General features: G+C 41.5%; 1 protein-coding gene across 2 annotated transcripts in view; it reads right to left on the bottom strand.

Annotated features, from left to right (window-relative positions):
- Window positions 1-15,342, bottom strand: part of LOC102227822 (SH3 domain-binding protein 4) — a 68,564-nt gene that overhangs the window by 19,916 nt on the left and 33,306 nt on the right. For both annotated transcript variants that reach the window (XM_023336904.1, XM_023336903.1), the window contains 2 exons: window positions 6,012-6,225; window positions 1,674-4,033 (listed from right to left, as the gene is read on the bottom strand). In XM_023336904.1, coding sequence (XP_023192672.1) covers window positions 1,674-4,033; window positions 6,012-6,129 — 2,478 coding nt within the window. In that variant the 5' untranslated portion in view covers window positions 6,130-6,225. The remainder of the gene's footprint in view (window positions 1-1,673; window positions 4,034-6,011; window positions 6,226-15,342) is intronic.

Below are 15,342 nucleotides of genomic sequence, written 5' to 3'. Positions count from 1 at the left end.
CAGGAAGGAGGTTCCAAAGCACAAGATCCACCCCTGAATGGCTAAGAAAAAAACAAAATTAACATTTTGGAGTGACCTAGTCAACCTCTTGACAACTGATTGTCAACTCAAATCTGACTGAGATTTGAGTTAACTTGATTTGAGCTACCTTAAAACAAGCAATTCATATTCAAACTCTTTCTAATGTGGTTTGATTAAAACTATTCTGCAGAAAAGGGTGGACCAAGATTCATCCACAGTGATGTCAAGAACTTCTTTGCACTGATCCCAGATGCTTGATGTCAGTTGTTGCTGCTTAGCAGCTAAGAGTGGCAAAAACAATTATTGGCTCTAGGGGTTTACTACTTTTCCACATATAGATGGTTTTAAAAATGTAATAAATAAAATTATTAGTCTGTAATTATAAAATTGAAATGTGTGTTTACTCATGCTATCTTTGATGATGAAATTTGTTGGGTTTGACAAAAAAGCAAAAACAGGAGAAAACTACAAGTGGGGAATGCTTTCTAACTAGTCTTGGTCTTATGCTTTTTGCTTTGTCCAAAGGATCAAGGCTCTTGGCTATTGAGAAACAATTGCTTCCTGAAGATGTGGACCGTGTTGAAGTTTTAAATTTTACATCCGAGATGTATGTAGTGCACCAGTGCGACGTTATGAAAGTGCCGCAGACTGGAAATGGCCTGCATTGTAAACAACTATCCTCCACTGCAAATAGAGAAGTGCAAAGCCGAACAAGGTGGCTGTTAATATTAACTCAATATTTGGAAGTGTCGCAAACACAGACAGCTTTGTTCACTTCCTCTGCTACCATTGTTAAAAATACAGGCAGACTACAATTCTAAAACAGTACCGAAAATTCATGTCATCATTCACGATTTCTCCTTCTTCTGTTTGCTGATTGGTCTGGTCAAAAGTCGATCGGAGACAATCTGAGTCAAGGAGAGAAAGCCCAGACTGTGACTGTGTGGAAGGCATTTGTGGAGGAGAATCCCTTAGGCTGTACTGAAAAATCCACATTTCCACGTCAGCTCCGCACTTTCAAAGTATCAAATAGACAAAAAGGACTGCCAACCTACAAGACGTATCAAAGCCTGCAGATACCAGCTCTTACTATCTCTTTAATATTTAAAAGTATCAGGACATAAGGCTATTTCCTTCAGCCTCATGAGAGGCTGAAGGAAATAGACTTTCAAATCAACCTGGGGCTTGTTTATCTGCCCCCCCAGGTTGATTTATATGTCTATATAAGATGAACTGGATTTATCAGATCAGCATGTTATATGCAAACTGCACACTGTGAAACTCCAGCAACAGACATCGGTAGGGGGAACAAAGCACTCTGTTGTTTTCCACAGCTCCTCGGGCCCCTATTCCTGTCCTATTACACCTTGGTGCCAACACAGCAGTTATCAACTCCACTCCCAGCAGAATTAGTACAATTGGATCACCACCTGAAGCTTGAGGCCTTAAGCAGCTGCAAAGAGATTATAAAATTGAGGAAAGGATGTTGTTTGAGCAAAATCTCCCAAACATATGGCTGTTTAATTGGACCCACGAAGGAATAAAGGGTATCCAATTGAGACCCAATGCTTAAAACAAGAGCAAGCAATTAGTGTTCTTTATTTTCGTACTAAACAACTGCCACAGAGGAACATGCCAAAGCTGTAACTTACAGTCAGGAGTTCTTTCTGGAAGGACTTCCTCTCTTTGCTTTCTGCATTGTTGCAGTCTTCCTTTAGCCTCTCCAGGACCGACGCCACCCTCTCTGGCTCACTGTCTAGCTCTGTGCGGCAGAAATGCGTCAGGGGCAGGTTGACGTATCCAAGAGCATCCGCAAAAACTCGCCAGTTGCCGATGTTCTCCATCAGTATAGTTCTTACTGAGGCATAGATGTATGTGAGGAACTTGCAGGGCTTCAGTATTTGCTCCAGTAACAATGAGGTTGTAAGTTCAGGCCCGCTGATATTAGTGGGCTTTATCTTGCCAACTATCAGAACATTCTTAGCATGAACAAGCCCTATTTTGCCCTGATAATACCCAATGTACCACTCTTTTGTCCACAACTGGCCCTTCAGCTTGATCATCTCCTCACTCAGAAGGGCTACAAAGTCTCCTTTTTTGTATTCAAGCAAGTACTGGTTTTTCATTTGCCTGATTACAGTTTTGATTAATTTCCCAAACCTTAGGTTGTTTATTTTCCTGTCCTGGAAAACAGGGTATTTGGTTGCAACAGCAAGAGGAGACAAAACTATTTTCCCTAACTCCTTCTTCTTCAGGAATCGCCGCTGCACTGATGTCTTTGGACCTGCTTTAGGTGGCGGTGTTGGTGTTTGGACACAAAACTGAGCAAGGATACAATCTTGGTCATCTTTCACTTGGATTCTTAGAGTGAAATCTGAAACATCTTCAGCATTCCGAGTGGAAATCATGTAGATCAGCCTGCTGACTTTGCCTAATCTAACCTGGAAGCCCCGGACCACTCTGGCCTGCTCACTGGCTTTTACCTCATAGTTAGCCATGTTGGAGTAAACCTCAACATGGAGGTCTTGAGGTTTCGACAGGACAAATTGATGTTTGCCCCAAAGCTGCAGAGCAACTGGTGGTGCAGACTGTGCCTGTTTACCCACCTCGTTCACCAACAGGGTCTTTGGAGCACATTCATGGCCAAACATGGCCACCACAGTTTTGAAGGATGGGTGGATGTGTTTTGGTCCATAAACTCCTAAGGTAATCTTTTTAACAACATGCTCCCAGACTGTGGTTTCAGGTAGTACAAACAGGGCCTGGGTAACCACACATACATACATGCATGGCTCAAGGTTATCCAGGCCCACCTGAACTGTGTCCCCATAGATGTAGGCCTGAGGGATGGGGGTATATGGCCCCTCTTTACAATCACTCCTCACACATAAGACTGCTGTCGTCTGTCTGTTTTCCATTTTTACAACAACGGACACTTTCATCTCCAGGGTGATGGTGGTTTTTGTCTCCATGTTGCTGAGTTTGATCTCTACCACAGGGCTGACAGTGGTACAGCGATCACTGTTCAGTTCAAGTGGTGAGTCGAGCAGAGCTTTGATTGAGATTTGTTGTGTGTCCCCTGCTGCCACATGGCCCTCAGGTACAAGGACGCTAATGTTGGTGTCTGGAAGCTGCACTGCTCCTCCTGAGCTGTCCAGGCGACAGACAATGTTGGTTTCTACTGGCTGTGTTTGACCCCAGCCTGGGTTCTGACCCAGTGAATCCAGGTCATGGCAGGACCTGGCCAACTTGCGATGGGTGAGCCACGCTGCACGGAAGTCCTCCCTGGTCTGGAACTGCTCGGGTGCAGGCGCTGTGAGACCTCTGAAGAAACTGTTGGAGGCTTGAGGAATTTCTGTCTGAGCCTGAAGGATGGACAGTTCAGACAGACTGTAGGAACGCTTGCTTCTAAAAAACGGGTTGTCTCTTTGAAATGTTTGCCCCACAACCACAGTGGGACTAAGAGTGTTCAAACTAAAGACGTAGCTGGAAAAACCATGGTCTCCAGTGTTTCTGGTAGAATTAGGGCCAGAAGAAGAGACTGTATCAAACAGAAGAAGGTCAACTGATTTCTCTTTTATTGTCTGATCAAAGGAACTCTGAGCACCCCTGTTTAGAAAAGGATTTGTAGAGCTATGGGTTGCTGCAAAAGGATTTCCATTTTGAAAAGTGGTCGGTTTTAGAATTTCTCCTGTCCACTCTCCTAACAGGTCCATTTCTTTAGCTCCCTCCTCGTTACAGTCTGATATTGTGTCTATCATCCCGCTGTCGCTGAAGGATGAGTCTCTGTAGTTGATGGGTTCCACATAGGCTGCGGGGATGTAACCCATCTCTGTATTGTTGTGAGCATACCACCACTCTCCCCCAGATGAGTCAAGAACGTAGAGGAGGTCGCCCTTGGAGAACTTGAGAGTGGTGAAGCTGGATGGGCAGTAGTCCTTTATGGCAACAACTTCCCTGGCAGCACCAAATGAAGCAGTGGTATCCAGTCGTAAGGCACTAGGAGAAGGCACTAAAAAAGACAGCAAAAAAAGATTGGTTTTCTTTTCCCACGCTGTTGTGATGTATACAATCAGTGAATAAAACAATAAGTTGTTTCACATACAAAGGGTTTAAAAAGTATTCACACCCCTTGAACTTTCAGATTTCTTTTTCACATTGCAACCACAAATTTCAATGCATTTAATTGGAGCAAGATCAATGTTCTTTGAGTGCAACATGTTTTTTTATGTTCAGCCCCCAAGAGTAAATACTTTGTAGACCCAACGTGTACTACAGTTACAGCTGCAAGTTATTTGGAGTATGTCTCTACCAGCTTTGAACATTGCAAGTGAAATGTTTGGGCATTCTTACTCATACTTATCTAATTACACAGATAGCATCCGTAAAAATCTATTCTTATCAAGGATTCTCATTTGGATTTACAACCCTAATTGAAATCTATATTCAGTTGAGTTCACTACAGAGACAAGATATGTAATCTTCAAATGGATAAACTTTGCTGTTTTTTTATTTATTTATTTATTTGTTTATTTTTTTTGCTAAATATTCACTCATTTGGAATTTGATGTCTGCAACACATTCCAAAAAAGTTGTGACAGGAACAACTGAGTCACTTAAATACTAGCCCATGCCTACTAGAGTGGATGCTAACAGTTGTCATATTGACAGATTCTCCAAACTGAGTTGTAGAGTTTTGAGCTACCATTGGCCTCCTGAGTGATTAATGCCTCGTCTCCGGTCACTCAGTATAGATGCAAAAAATAAAAATAAAAACTTTATTTGACGAAAATAGATAATCTTGTCATGATAGGATTTTAGGTGCACCATGCCTTGGACTGAGTAAACAGAATAAGCTTGGATATTGTTTTACAACCTTACTCTGCTTTTACTATCTCTTCACATTTCAAACCAAAGGTGTGTTTCTTGGTCTTTGTGATGCTGTTTGGTCACTCATGTTCTCTAGCAAACCTCTGAGACTGGAAACAGAACAGTTGTATTCATACTGAGATTAGATTTCACATGGTTGGTCTAGATTTACAAATTAAGTAATTTCTGAAGGCAGTTGGTTGCACTGAATTGTGCACAGGGTTATCAAAGTAAAGGGGACTGAACACATTTGCTTACTTTTACTTTTAAAATACTTTTAGATTTTTATTTGTAGAAAACATGTTCTTCTTAGTTATCTATGAGATAAAATCCCCCTGAAGTTTTTATGTTGTAAATTTACAAAATGTGAACAGTTTTATATTGGGTTTTGGGTTATCATTTTGTTTTCTGTTTTTCTTCGTTCATCAGTTATGTCATTTTTGTTTCAGCCTTGTGTTTCCTAATTTCATTATTTGATGATACTTAGATCTGTCTCATTTTTGTGTTCCTGTAGCCCTGGTCTTTGTCCAGCTCTCAACCTCCTGGTACTTAATCCTCTCATTCTCTTTCACTACTTATCAGATCCTCACGTCTGCTCGTGTCAAACCCTTTCTTGCGTTTGACTTGTGTCTCCTGGCTGGAACTGTTTTGGATTTATTTTTGTCTTCACCCTGGTTTGTGCATTTTTGTAGTTTTCAGTATTTATTTTAATCTTCTTTCATTATATCATCAAACTAAGCTTGATGATATAAGCTTAGTTTGATGATATAAACTAAGCTTATATCATCAACCCTAACCCTATCCCAAACACAGAGAGGCCTTCACCTCTCTGTGTTTGTGTCCAACACTACACCAACCTACATCATGACATTTTAGTTAATATGAATGTCTTTACTAGGCAATGTACACCTAAACTATATTTGAACAGTTGCAAGATCAAAGTCCTTAGTGTTTATTATCGATGTAGAACTAATTCTTACTTAAATGGATTTTTAGAGCATATTAACATATTTAATGTTTTTAACATCATAATTTATTCTAAAATATAGAAATTGTTCCAATCTGTAGTTCAATTAAAAGAAGTTCAACAATAACACAATTTTATGATGTGGAATGCTGACCTTTGACATCTGTCAGACTAGCCTCTGACACTCCCTCACTGAGATCGATGAGTGTCCCCTCCGATTTGCAGCGAGGAAGAGAAGTATTGTTGTTGGCTCTGATCCGATGAGCGGCCATGATGAGGCCCTTCACCGAGCACAATGCAGTGACTTCGACAACTCTGGGGCACTTTTTATCTCCAGGTAATAATGGATGTCAGCAGCTGTCCATGATCTGTGAAAAACACAAAGCTCAAAATGATAGCAATTTACATTATCAGTGAGTGTTTAGTTTGAAAGTAAGTACTGATGTTTGAATTATTTTGCAGAGCATTTCAACCCACTTTGGAAATTGTCAGCTCATTCTGTACGTCGTGTTCAGTAGGGAGCTTAAAGGCCTACAAGCATGTGCTTCTTTTTCAGGAGTTCAGATGCATGTGTACAGAACTGGGATATAAACAAGTAAACAGATTTAAAAATTTATGCCAGTTTTGAACATATTAGGGGCGTGCTTTTTTGTCAAGAGTTGTTTATTTGCTCCGATAAATCTAACTTTTACTTAATATGTAATCCTTGAGATGGGGTTAGTATAAACATAATCATAACTCCTGTTAATTCCCATGGATCCTGCAAGGCTCTAGATGATCTCCAGCTCTTTCTCTTGACCACAGCAACATCAGGGGATGAATATTTCGATAGTATAAGTAAAGAAAGCTTACATGGTTGAATAAAAATTTACCAAGCAGATATGGGTCAATGAAACAAAGCAGCCTGACATACCTTAAATGTTTAACTTTAATTCATAACTAATAACTGTGACAGCCCACAGGTGGTGGGATGGTCAGAGTGGAGGACCCGCAGCAGCAACCCTATTGACTAAGTATAGCCAATAGGGTCCCCTACACTGGTCCTGATGCTGATGTATATGTTGATTCTTCTTGTTTGGAGCTGAATAAAACCTTCAAGGTATATCTTGTGACACCAACTAAATCACTTTGTTCCACTGAAGAAAAAGAGAACTATGTGCTTATGGAGTCACATTACTGTTGAGAGATATGTCCACCGGTGTAAATAAAATACATGCCTCATGCAGAGTGATGAGAGTAAAACAAACAGGAGTTCAGACTTCCCCTTTTTAAAGTGTTTCAACTTGCAAAATAGGAATTCATGTGTTGAAAGTTCCCTTTAATTTTTGTTGGTATTTAGCTCTCCTCCCATTATCTGAACATGAGTAACTAAGCTTTTTGTCATCCAATCTCTTTGGTAGAAAGAGAGACAGACATGACAAAAAAACACACAAGCAATATTATTGCGCTAATTTTCCTAGGAATAAACCTTGGGTTACACTACATGTGACTTCTGTCCGCTTCGATGAGAAGTTACTTATTGAAACAAAGAAATCTCTGTTCTTTATGTAAGATTTGAATCAGTTGGGGATTGGACCGGAGAGTCATACACAACTCACCAGTCGATTCAGTAATATGTCATGATCAACAGTGTCAAAAGCTGCACTGAGGTCCAACAGAACCAGCACTGTGGTTCTTCCACAGTCTGTATTTAGATGGATGTCACTGAACACTTTGATAAAGGCTGTCTCAGTACTATGGAAACTAGACTGATAGACATTAAAGCAGTTGGTTATACTATTAAAACCGATTTTTCAATAACTTTGCTGATGAATGGCACTTTAGAGTTTGGCCTGTAATTCTTCAATAGTGATTTGTCCAGATTGTTCTTTTTAATCAGTGGTTTAATCCTGTTGTTTTTAAAGCCTGAGGAAAAACACCTGATGGAAGTGATGAATTTACTATTTGGATCAGATCATTTGCAACGGCAGGCAGAATTTTCTAAAGAAAAGTTGTGGTTATATCGAGACAGCAGGAAGAGGAGCTTAATTGATTTATAATTTCTTCTAGGCTTTAATAGTTAAGTAGTTGAGTCTTTTCTCTGCATGTTATGTTTGGGCATAGCACTGGTACTGGATTTAGTGTGGATGTGCCGATTCATCTACTAATTTTTTTATATTTCTCTACTAAGAAGTTCCTGTTTCAGAACTACAAAACAGGACACTGTGTTTGTAGTATTTATATAAAACACACAGAAAACCCTAAGAAACTTTTTTTAATATAAGAAAAATAAATGGTTTCCTTTCACAATTTTTTTTACTGTTAATGTTAATTTATTAGTATGATTTATTCTTTAAATGGCTATTTATATTATATTGGCTAATACTATTATATGAGTGATGTAGTCTATAGACATAAATTCAAGCTGGGAGACTCTCTTCAACCTACTGGCAGCATTAATTACCACGCCTCCGCCTCAGCCAACCAGCACCAGACTGTCGCGCCGCTCCAGCCAATCACCACGCAAGAGCTCCTGCCAAACAAGCACAGGTCCACCTGCTTAAGCCGCGCTTCGACCCACCTCCTCCCCGTCTCCACCCTCATCCTCCAGGGCATCTTCCAGACTCCCTCCAGGCTCCTTTATCTCCAGGTTCCACTCCACCACCAGTGTCCAACCGGGGGGAAGACTACCCTGAGCTTTGCCCCGAGCCGATCATCCAAGCTCACGGCGATTCTCAGCACGCATGACTTCTGCCGGTGTCCGAGCGCCAAAGAACTTCGGGTCAATAAAACTTTCTAACTGCTGCTTTTCTCTGTGTGAGTTTCTCCAGATTTAAATAACATAATGATAAAATAATTTATATTGCTATATTCACCCTGTGGTTTGTACTATAAAGTATTTATTTTTCATTTACCATAACCAATTCTGATCATTTTTTCCTCAAAATCGCTGAATTTTCGCAATTTCCCATTCAAATACTCAGAAGCAAAGCTGGTGAGGCAGCAGCGAGCTGAGCCTCACCTTGGATTGTGCAACCTCTCACTAACTGCGCTGGCTGCCATTCTGAGAGCATGTTCCTCCTGTCTGTACATTGCCAATAAAATGGTTAAAAAACATTTAATATATGAACTGATTATCCATAATTTAGCTTATATATATAATGTACTGTATTTTTTGTTGCCAATTGTATGTGTAACGTGATTTGTGTGCTGAGGAGCGATCATAAACGACAGCAAACAGATTCAAGGTGAGGTAGGCAGTTTTCTTGCCTCATGGCAGGGGGCACTCATGATCCCAGACATTGGTCTTGTGATATTGCAGAGTAAGAGCCAGCGAGCTAGCCATACAATAAATAAGTGAAGTGCAGCAATATATTTATTGTTTTCTCCTCTCTTCCGACGTCAACATGGATGACTACATTTCTACACTTAAACAGTGTATTTTCAATTCTGAAGTGGATTTTCAATTGAAGCAGTAAATAATAGCTAAAGGAAGACCAACACCGGAGCTGAAAGGTTTGCTTCAAACTACGAGACAGAAGGGTATCCGCTCGCTCTTTTCAAACAGAAAGAAAAGACTGGCTTTGTGGATGTCCTGCTAGAAACTTCCTTTTCTGCTTTCCTTGCCTTCTTTTAGCAACGTATGGCACTGTATGGATTCAGATGGGATTTTGTAACTTAAACCAAGCATTAGTGGTCGATCACTCATATCAAAGCCAGATTACTCTAAAACTGCTTGGGATGTCAAGGATAGACTTGGCTTTAGATGAATGAATATTTTTGTGCAGACTGAGCGGTGCACCAACTTCATTTATAAGTAAAAATAAGATGGCAATACATTTTTTTTTGTTTAGATTTTTAATGAAATGTGCATGTTGTGAGCTACAGTTTGTATGTGTAAAGAATTTAGAAAAGAAACAACGCACAAACTGCTGTGTTGGATTAGCTAATAGCAATGGTAGCTATAATCTACCACAGCGATAACTTATTAATAAAACATTAAGCCCAAAAACATACTACTGCAACAGACTGAATGTTCTGTTTTTAGTAAAAAATATTAGAGTGCTATTTTTTTGGTCTTGAATCCTAAAACAAAATGGCATTGTGGTCAGTTGCTGTGGCAACGAGTCTGCGTGACACAGAGGGTGAGATAGAAGTGATTCTGAGTTTTACTTCGAGTTTTCCCTTTGCTGTGGCGCATAGCACTAAATTAATAATATCTACATTTCGAAGTTTCATTGAGTTAACAGAATTATTCTACCGCGGCAGTACACAACAAAGTCTCTTCCTCCATGACCCCCAGCACTGGCTTGCTGCAGGGCAGCATGCTCAGCCCCTCCTCATCACTCTGCTGACATATGACTGCTTGGCAAGACACTCTTGCTGTTATACAGTGAAGTTTGCAGGCGACACAGTAGTAGTGGGATGCATCACAAACAGTGATGAGTCCAAATACAAGAGGAGGTCGAACACCTGGCACAATGGTGCAGAGACAATAACCTCTGCATCAATGTGAAGAAGACCAAGGAGATGGTGGTGGATTTCAGAAGTAACAAGGATCCTCCTCATCCCCTGTATATCAGAGGAGCAGCTGTGGAGGCGGTCTCCAGCTACAGGTACCTGGGTGTGCATATATCCAGCGACCTCACCTGGAGTGCCAATATCTCCCGTCTGGCCAGGAAGGCCCACTAGCGTCTCTACGTCTTCACGAAGCTGTGGAGTTAGACTTGGGAACTCAGTCCTGAGGAGCTTTTATCACTGTGTGGTGGAGAGGATTCTCTGCACCTGCATCACTGTGTGCCACAACAGTTGCACTGCTGCTGAGAAGATGGCTTTCTAGAGGGTGGGGCTGCACAGAAGACTGTGGGGAGCAGCCTTCCCTCCACCTCGGACCTCTATACAGCACAATGCAGCAGGAGGGCGCTCCTCATCATAAAGGACTCCTCCCATCCAGCACACATTCTGTTCTAGCCTCTCCCCTCAGGCAGAAGGGTGAGGAGCATCCGAAGCTAGACCAACAGGCTGAGGAACAGTTTTTCCACTTCAGCTGTCAAACTCCTGAACTCAAGCTGCACCTAATACAGCTTCATTTCATAAATGATTTACACACACACAGATGTACATCCCTTACTTTATTATTTATTTATCATTTTTTGTGTGTGTTTGTGTAGTAAATTTCTTAATTTGGGTCCTGAGTAAAATTTTGTACCACCAACAAGCAAGGTGGTATAACAATAAAAAAAATCCTTGAATCCTAAAATTCTTCAAAGAGTTATTGAAGATGGTGATGGCTATCGGCAGGAAAGATCTTCTGCAGCGGTCTGTACTGCACTGAATCTGAATAAGTCTCTGACTGAAGCTGCTCTGCCTTCCCAAGATAACATTGTGAAGAGGATGGTCAGGGTTGTCCATAATTTCATTGATCCTATAAAGAATCATTCTTTGCATAATCATCTCCAGATGTTGGGGGCACTAGTGCACAGCTGTAAGATGTAGACATGTTGGTATGCGCTCTCCACCACATCTTTAAGTAAATCACTAAATACCACGATAAAAGTACCTAGGACCTGGCATTGTCGACGTTGCATCCTTGGTTAGTTACCAGGCATCATGTCGCTGTCGAAGAAAGACACAAATTCCAAACAAGCTTATGGACGGATACATTGGCGGTGCTAATGCTAATAAGGCTAATGTTACTAGTGGCCATACCAGCGGGCCGCAGAGACTGTGCTCTGGGCGACAAGACCCAGATGCTCGAGATGTGCCAGGAAATATGTAAAACTATGTCAGAGTCAATTCTTGAGAAATTGGATGAGCGCTTCAACATCTTTGAAGCTAAGTTCCAATCTCTCCTTGCTGAACAGACTGACTTGCAGAACTGCATGGTCGGCCAAGAATTAGAAACCAACGCACACAAGGAGCATCTAGGAGAACTTGAAACGAAATGTGTGGAGCTCACAAAGCTTGTAACCCAGCAGCAAACTAAGTTACTGGACCTGGAGGCTTGCTCCCGAAGACATAACATCAAAATTGTTGGCATAAAAGAAAACTCAGAAGAAGGGAGACCAACGGAGTTTGTCTCTAAGCTCATCTCCAAACTACTAGGCAAGCAACATTTCCCGCATCCACTGACCGGTGCACACTGATCTCTGTGGCCCAAGCCGGCGGCGGGTGAGAAACCACATACCATCATAGCCCTAATGCATCACTTTCAGACGAAAGAGCAAATTCTACGCCTTGCCAGGACGCAGCCGATGGAATACAAGGGGAACAAAGTTCTGATATTCCCAGATTACACCAGCAAAGTAATGAACCAGCGCCGCTAATTTCGGAACGTGATGCAAGCCTTGAGAGGGGATGGAATCAAGTTCCGTGACTTCACTGAGTTCAGTCCGCTATCTGTCCTGCAGCTCCTGCTTTGTTTAAAGTGGGAAGATATGCGTCGTGTTCAGGAGATGCCGGGAGGTGGGAGGGGAGGAATTCGGGGGGGTGTCTGTTATGTTTTACCCAGATGCACATGTTTTATTTGTTTGTATCACAAGGCATCAAAACTGCTAGTTCTGACAATATACTTGTTCAATGACTGATGTTGGCGGTGGTGGGCGGACAGATGGGAGAAATCTGCAACTGATCTTGTGGAATGTAAAAGGTCTTGGTAGTGCAATAAAGAGGGGGAAAGTTTTTAAACACTTTCCCCCTCTTTAGTACTTAGCTGCAGACATTATTTTTCTGCAAGAGACCCATATTAAAAAAGATGCAAGACATGTGTAGCTGGGTGTCTCAAATATACCAGTCGCCATTCACCTCACATGCTTGCGGTGTGGTCATGTTATTGAGAAAGAATATCCCATTTCAGACATTGTTGTCAGTGACCCTATCTGTAGGTACGTGATGGTAACTGGCACTATAAACTCGAAACCAGTAACTCTCAGTACAGACCGAAAGTTTGGACACACTTTCTCATTGAATTCAATGAGAAGGTGTGTCCAAACCTTTGGTCTGACCTGAGTACAGACCAAAAGTTTGGACACACAGTTGTGTCCAAACTTTTGGTCTGTACTGTAAATCGCAGATTCAGAGAGTTCTACGCCAAGCTGTATTCTTCCGAGAATAATACAACACAATCTGATTTTAACGATTTCTTAGATTCCCTCTCGCTGAGTAAACTGAATAAATCTGACAGGGTCTATCTTGAGTCTGACTTGACGCTTCAAGAAGTCAGAGACACTATAAAGTCCTTTCCATCTGGTAAAGTGACCGGGCCTGACAACTTTGGCTCGGATTTCTATAAGAAATTTTATGACCCTCTTGCACCATTCTTACTTAGAATAATGTCTGATTCAAGAAAAGATGGAAAACAGCCCAAAATTCTTTCGCAGCGGCAGCCACCACGCCTCTGGACGTCTGCAAGACCCTGCTCAAACACTCAGGAGTCTCACACCCTCAGCTCTGCCAGCCAAAAGCCAGGGAGCCCACAGACACATCTCAGGTCTGGTCCACGCCTTCAGGATGGTTTCAGGCTGGGCGGCCTGCAAGGCTTCTTCAAGGGAGTACAAGCGAGGGTCATCTACCAGATGCCCTCCACAGCCATTAGCTGATCTGTTTATGAGTTCTTCAATATAGACTTACTAAGCACCAGCACAACAATATGAGAATCTGTCATTGTGGCTAACATTTGTCTTCTTCCTAAAAAGGGAAGGGATAAAAATCCTGCTAGCTTTTAGGCACTGCAAAATGTTGATCACAAGATAATCACAAAAACTTTGGCCAATAGACTGAATGAATGCTTAGCATCTATTATCCATCCTCATTAAACAGGGTTTATCCCTGGCAGATTGTCTTTTTTCAATGTAAGACGATTACTTAATACTGTATACCTTGATCATAAAAATACCAATGAGTCTACTCTGGCCCTTGATGCACATAAAGCCTTTGACCAGGTCAAATGGCCGTATATGTTTGAATCATTGCGCAGGTTTGGGCTCGGTGAGACTTTCATCTCCTGGGTGAAACTGATATATCAAGAACCCATGTGCTCCGTCTTGACAAATTATGATCGGTCAGCTCCATTTCGCCTGCAGTGCTCAGTTCAGGGTTGCCTGCTGTCACAAGCGCTCTTTGCGATTGCACTGGAGCCACTTGCTGTGGCGATAAAGGAGCACCCGCACATTAAAGGCCTTCGAGCCGGTGGTGTTGACACACTCATTAGTTTATATGCCAATGATGTAATATTATATTTATATGACACAGTAAAATCTGTCCCCTTCCTCCTCAGCTTGATTACATCTTTTAGTAAAATTTCCGGGTATACAATCAATTGGTCAAAGAGTGAGTTGATGCGTCTTTCCAACATGTACCCATCTGGATTTTTACCAAAAGTACCATTCAAAGTGGTTGAGAGCCATCTTACCTACTTACTATATCCAAAGACTCAAAACTTATATACAAAACTAAACTTTCCATAGTTTACGTCAGGATTAAAGCAAAAACATCGAGTACTGGAAAACTTTGCCCCTGTCAATGATTCACATTAATTCAGTTAAAATGATCTCCCTGCCTAGGTTCTTGTAGTTATGTCAAAATATTCCTATTTATCTTACAGCAGCCATTTTTTAAAGACTTAAACTCGATCATTCAATCCTACATATGGAATGGGAAAAATGCTACGATTTCTAGAGTGCATTTACAGAAGCCGAGGGAGGAGGAAGGGCTGGGCCTACCTGTATTTAAACACTATTATTGGGCTGCCAACATCAGAGCACTAATGTTCTGGCAACAGGGGTTCCTGGGTAACCCAGCGACTGATACTCCTTTGTGGCTCAAGATGGAATCCAAACTGGTGAATAATTCCTCCCTACCAGGTATGTTTTTTGCCTGCCTTGAAAAACCAGAAGCCTATCGAGATCTGAACTTTGTGTTAAAACACAAAGTAAGAATCCTAAATCAAATCAGGAGTACCAAATACATCAGCACAGATGCCATTATGTTTTAACCACAGTTTTTTACCTCCTTGGCAGGACAAAGCTTATCACGACTGGAGGGAAAGGGGATTGGTGACAATTAAGGACATGTATACTGGCAACAAGTTTGCATCATTTAGCCTATTAAAAGAAAAATACAATTTGCCCCATTCACACTTTTTTCAATATCTGCAGGTGACTGCACTGTGGCACACACCACAAAAATCAGGGAGGCCTGGGGAAACGAGCTGGGGATAACAATCCCTGGACCTTTGTGGAAAAGGTGCCTTTCTAAAATCCATTCTTGCTCAATAAACAGCAGGTATCAGTTAATTCAGTTTAAAATGACACATCAATTACACTATTCAAAGGTCAGATTGCACAGGATTTACCCCTCTGCCTCCCCAATGTCTGACAGGTTTAACATATCAGAAGGCACACTGTCTCATGCTTTTTGGTCTTGCCTTTCACTAACTGGTCTTTGGTCGACAATATTTGATTGGTACTCCAAGGCATATAAGACTTCCTTACAACCTGAACGAGGAT

Source organism: Xiphophorus maculatus, chromosome 7 (genome assembly GCF_002775205.1).
Source record: "Xiphophorus maculatus strain JP 163 A chromosome 7, X_maculatus-5.0-male, whole genome shotgun sequence".
NCBI classification, from domain to species: domain Eukaryota; kingdom Metazoa; phylum Chordata; class Actinopteri; order Cyprinodontiformes; family Poeciliidae; genus Xiphophorus; species Xiphophorus maculatus.
The sequence above is the reverse complement of the archived record's forward strand: the minus strand, read 5'-3'. Positions and strand labels throughout refer to the sequence as shown.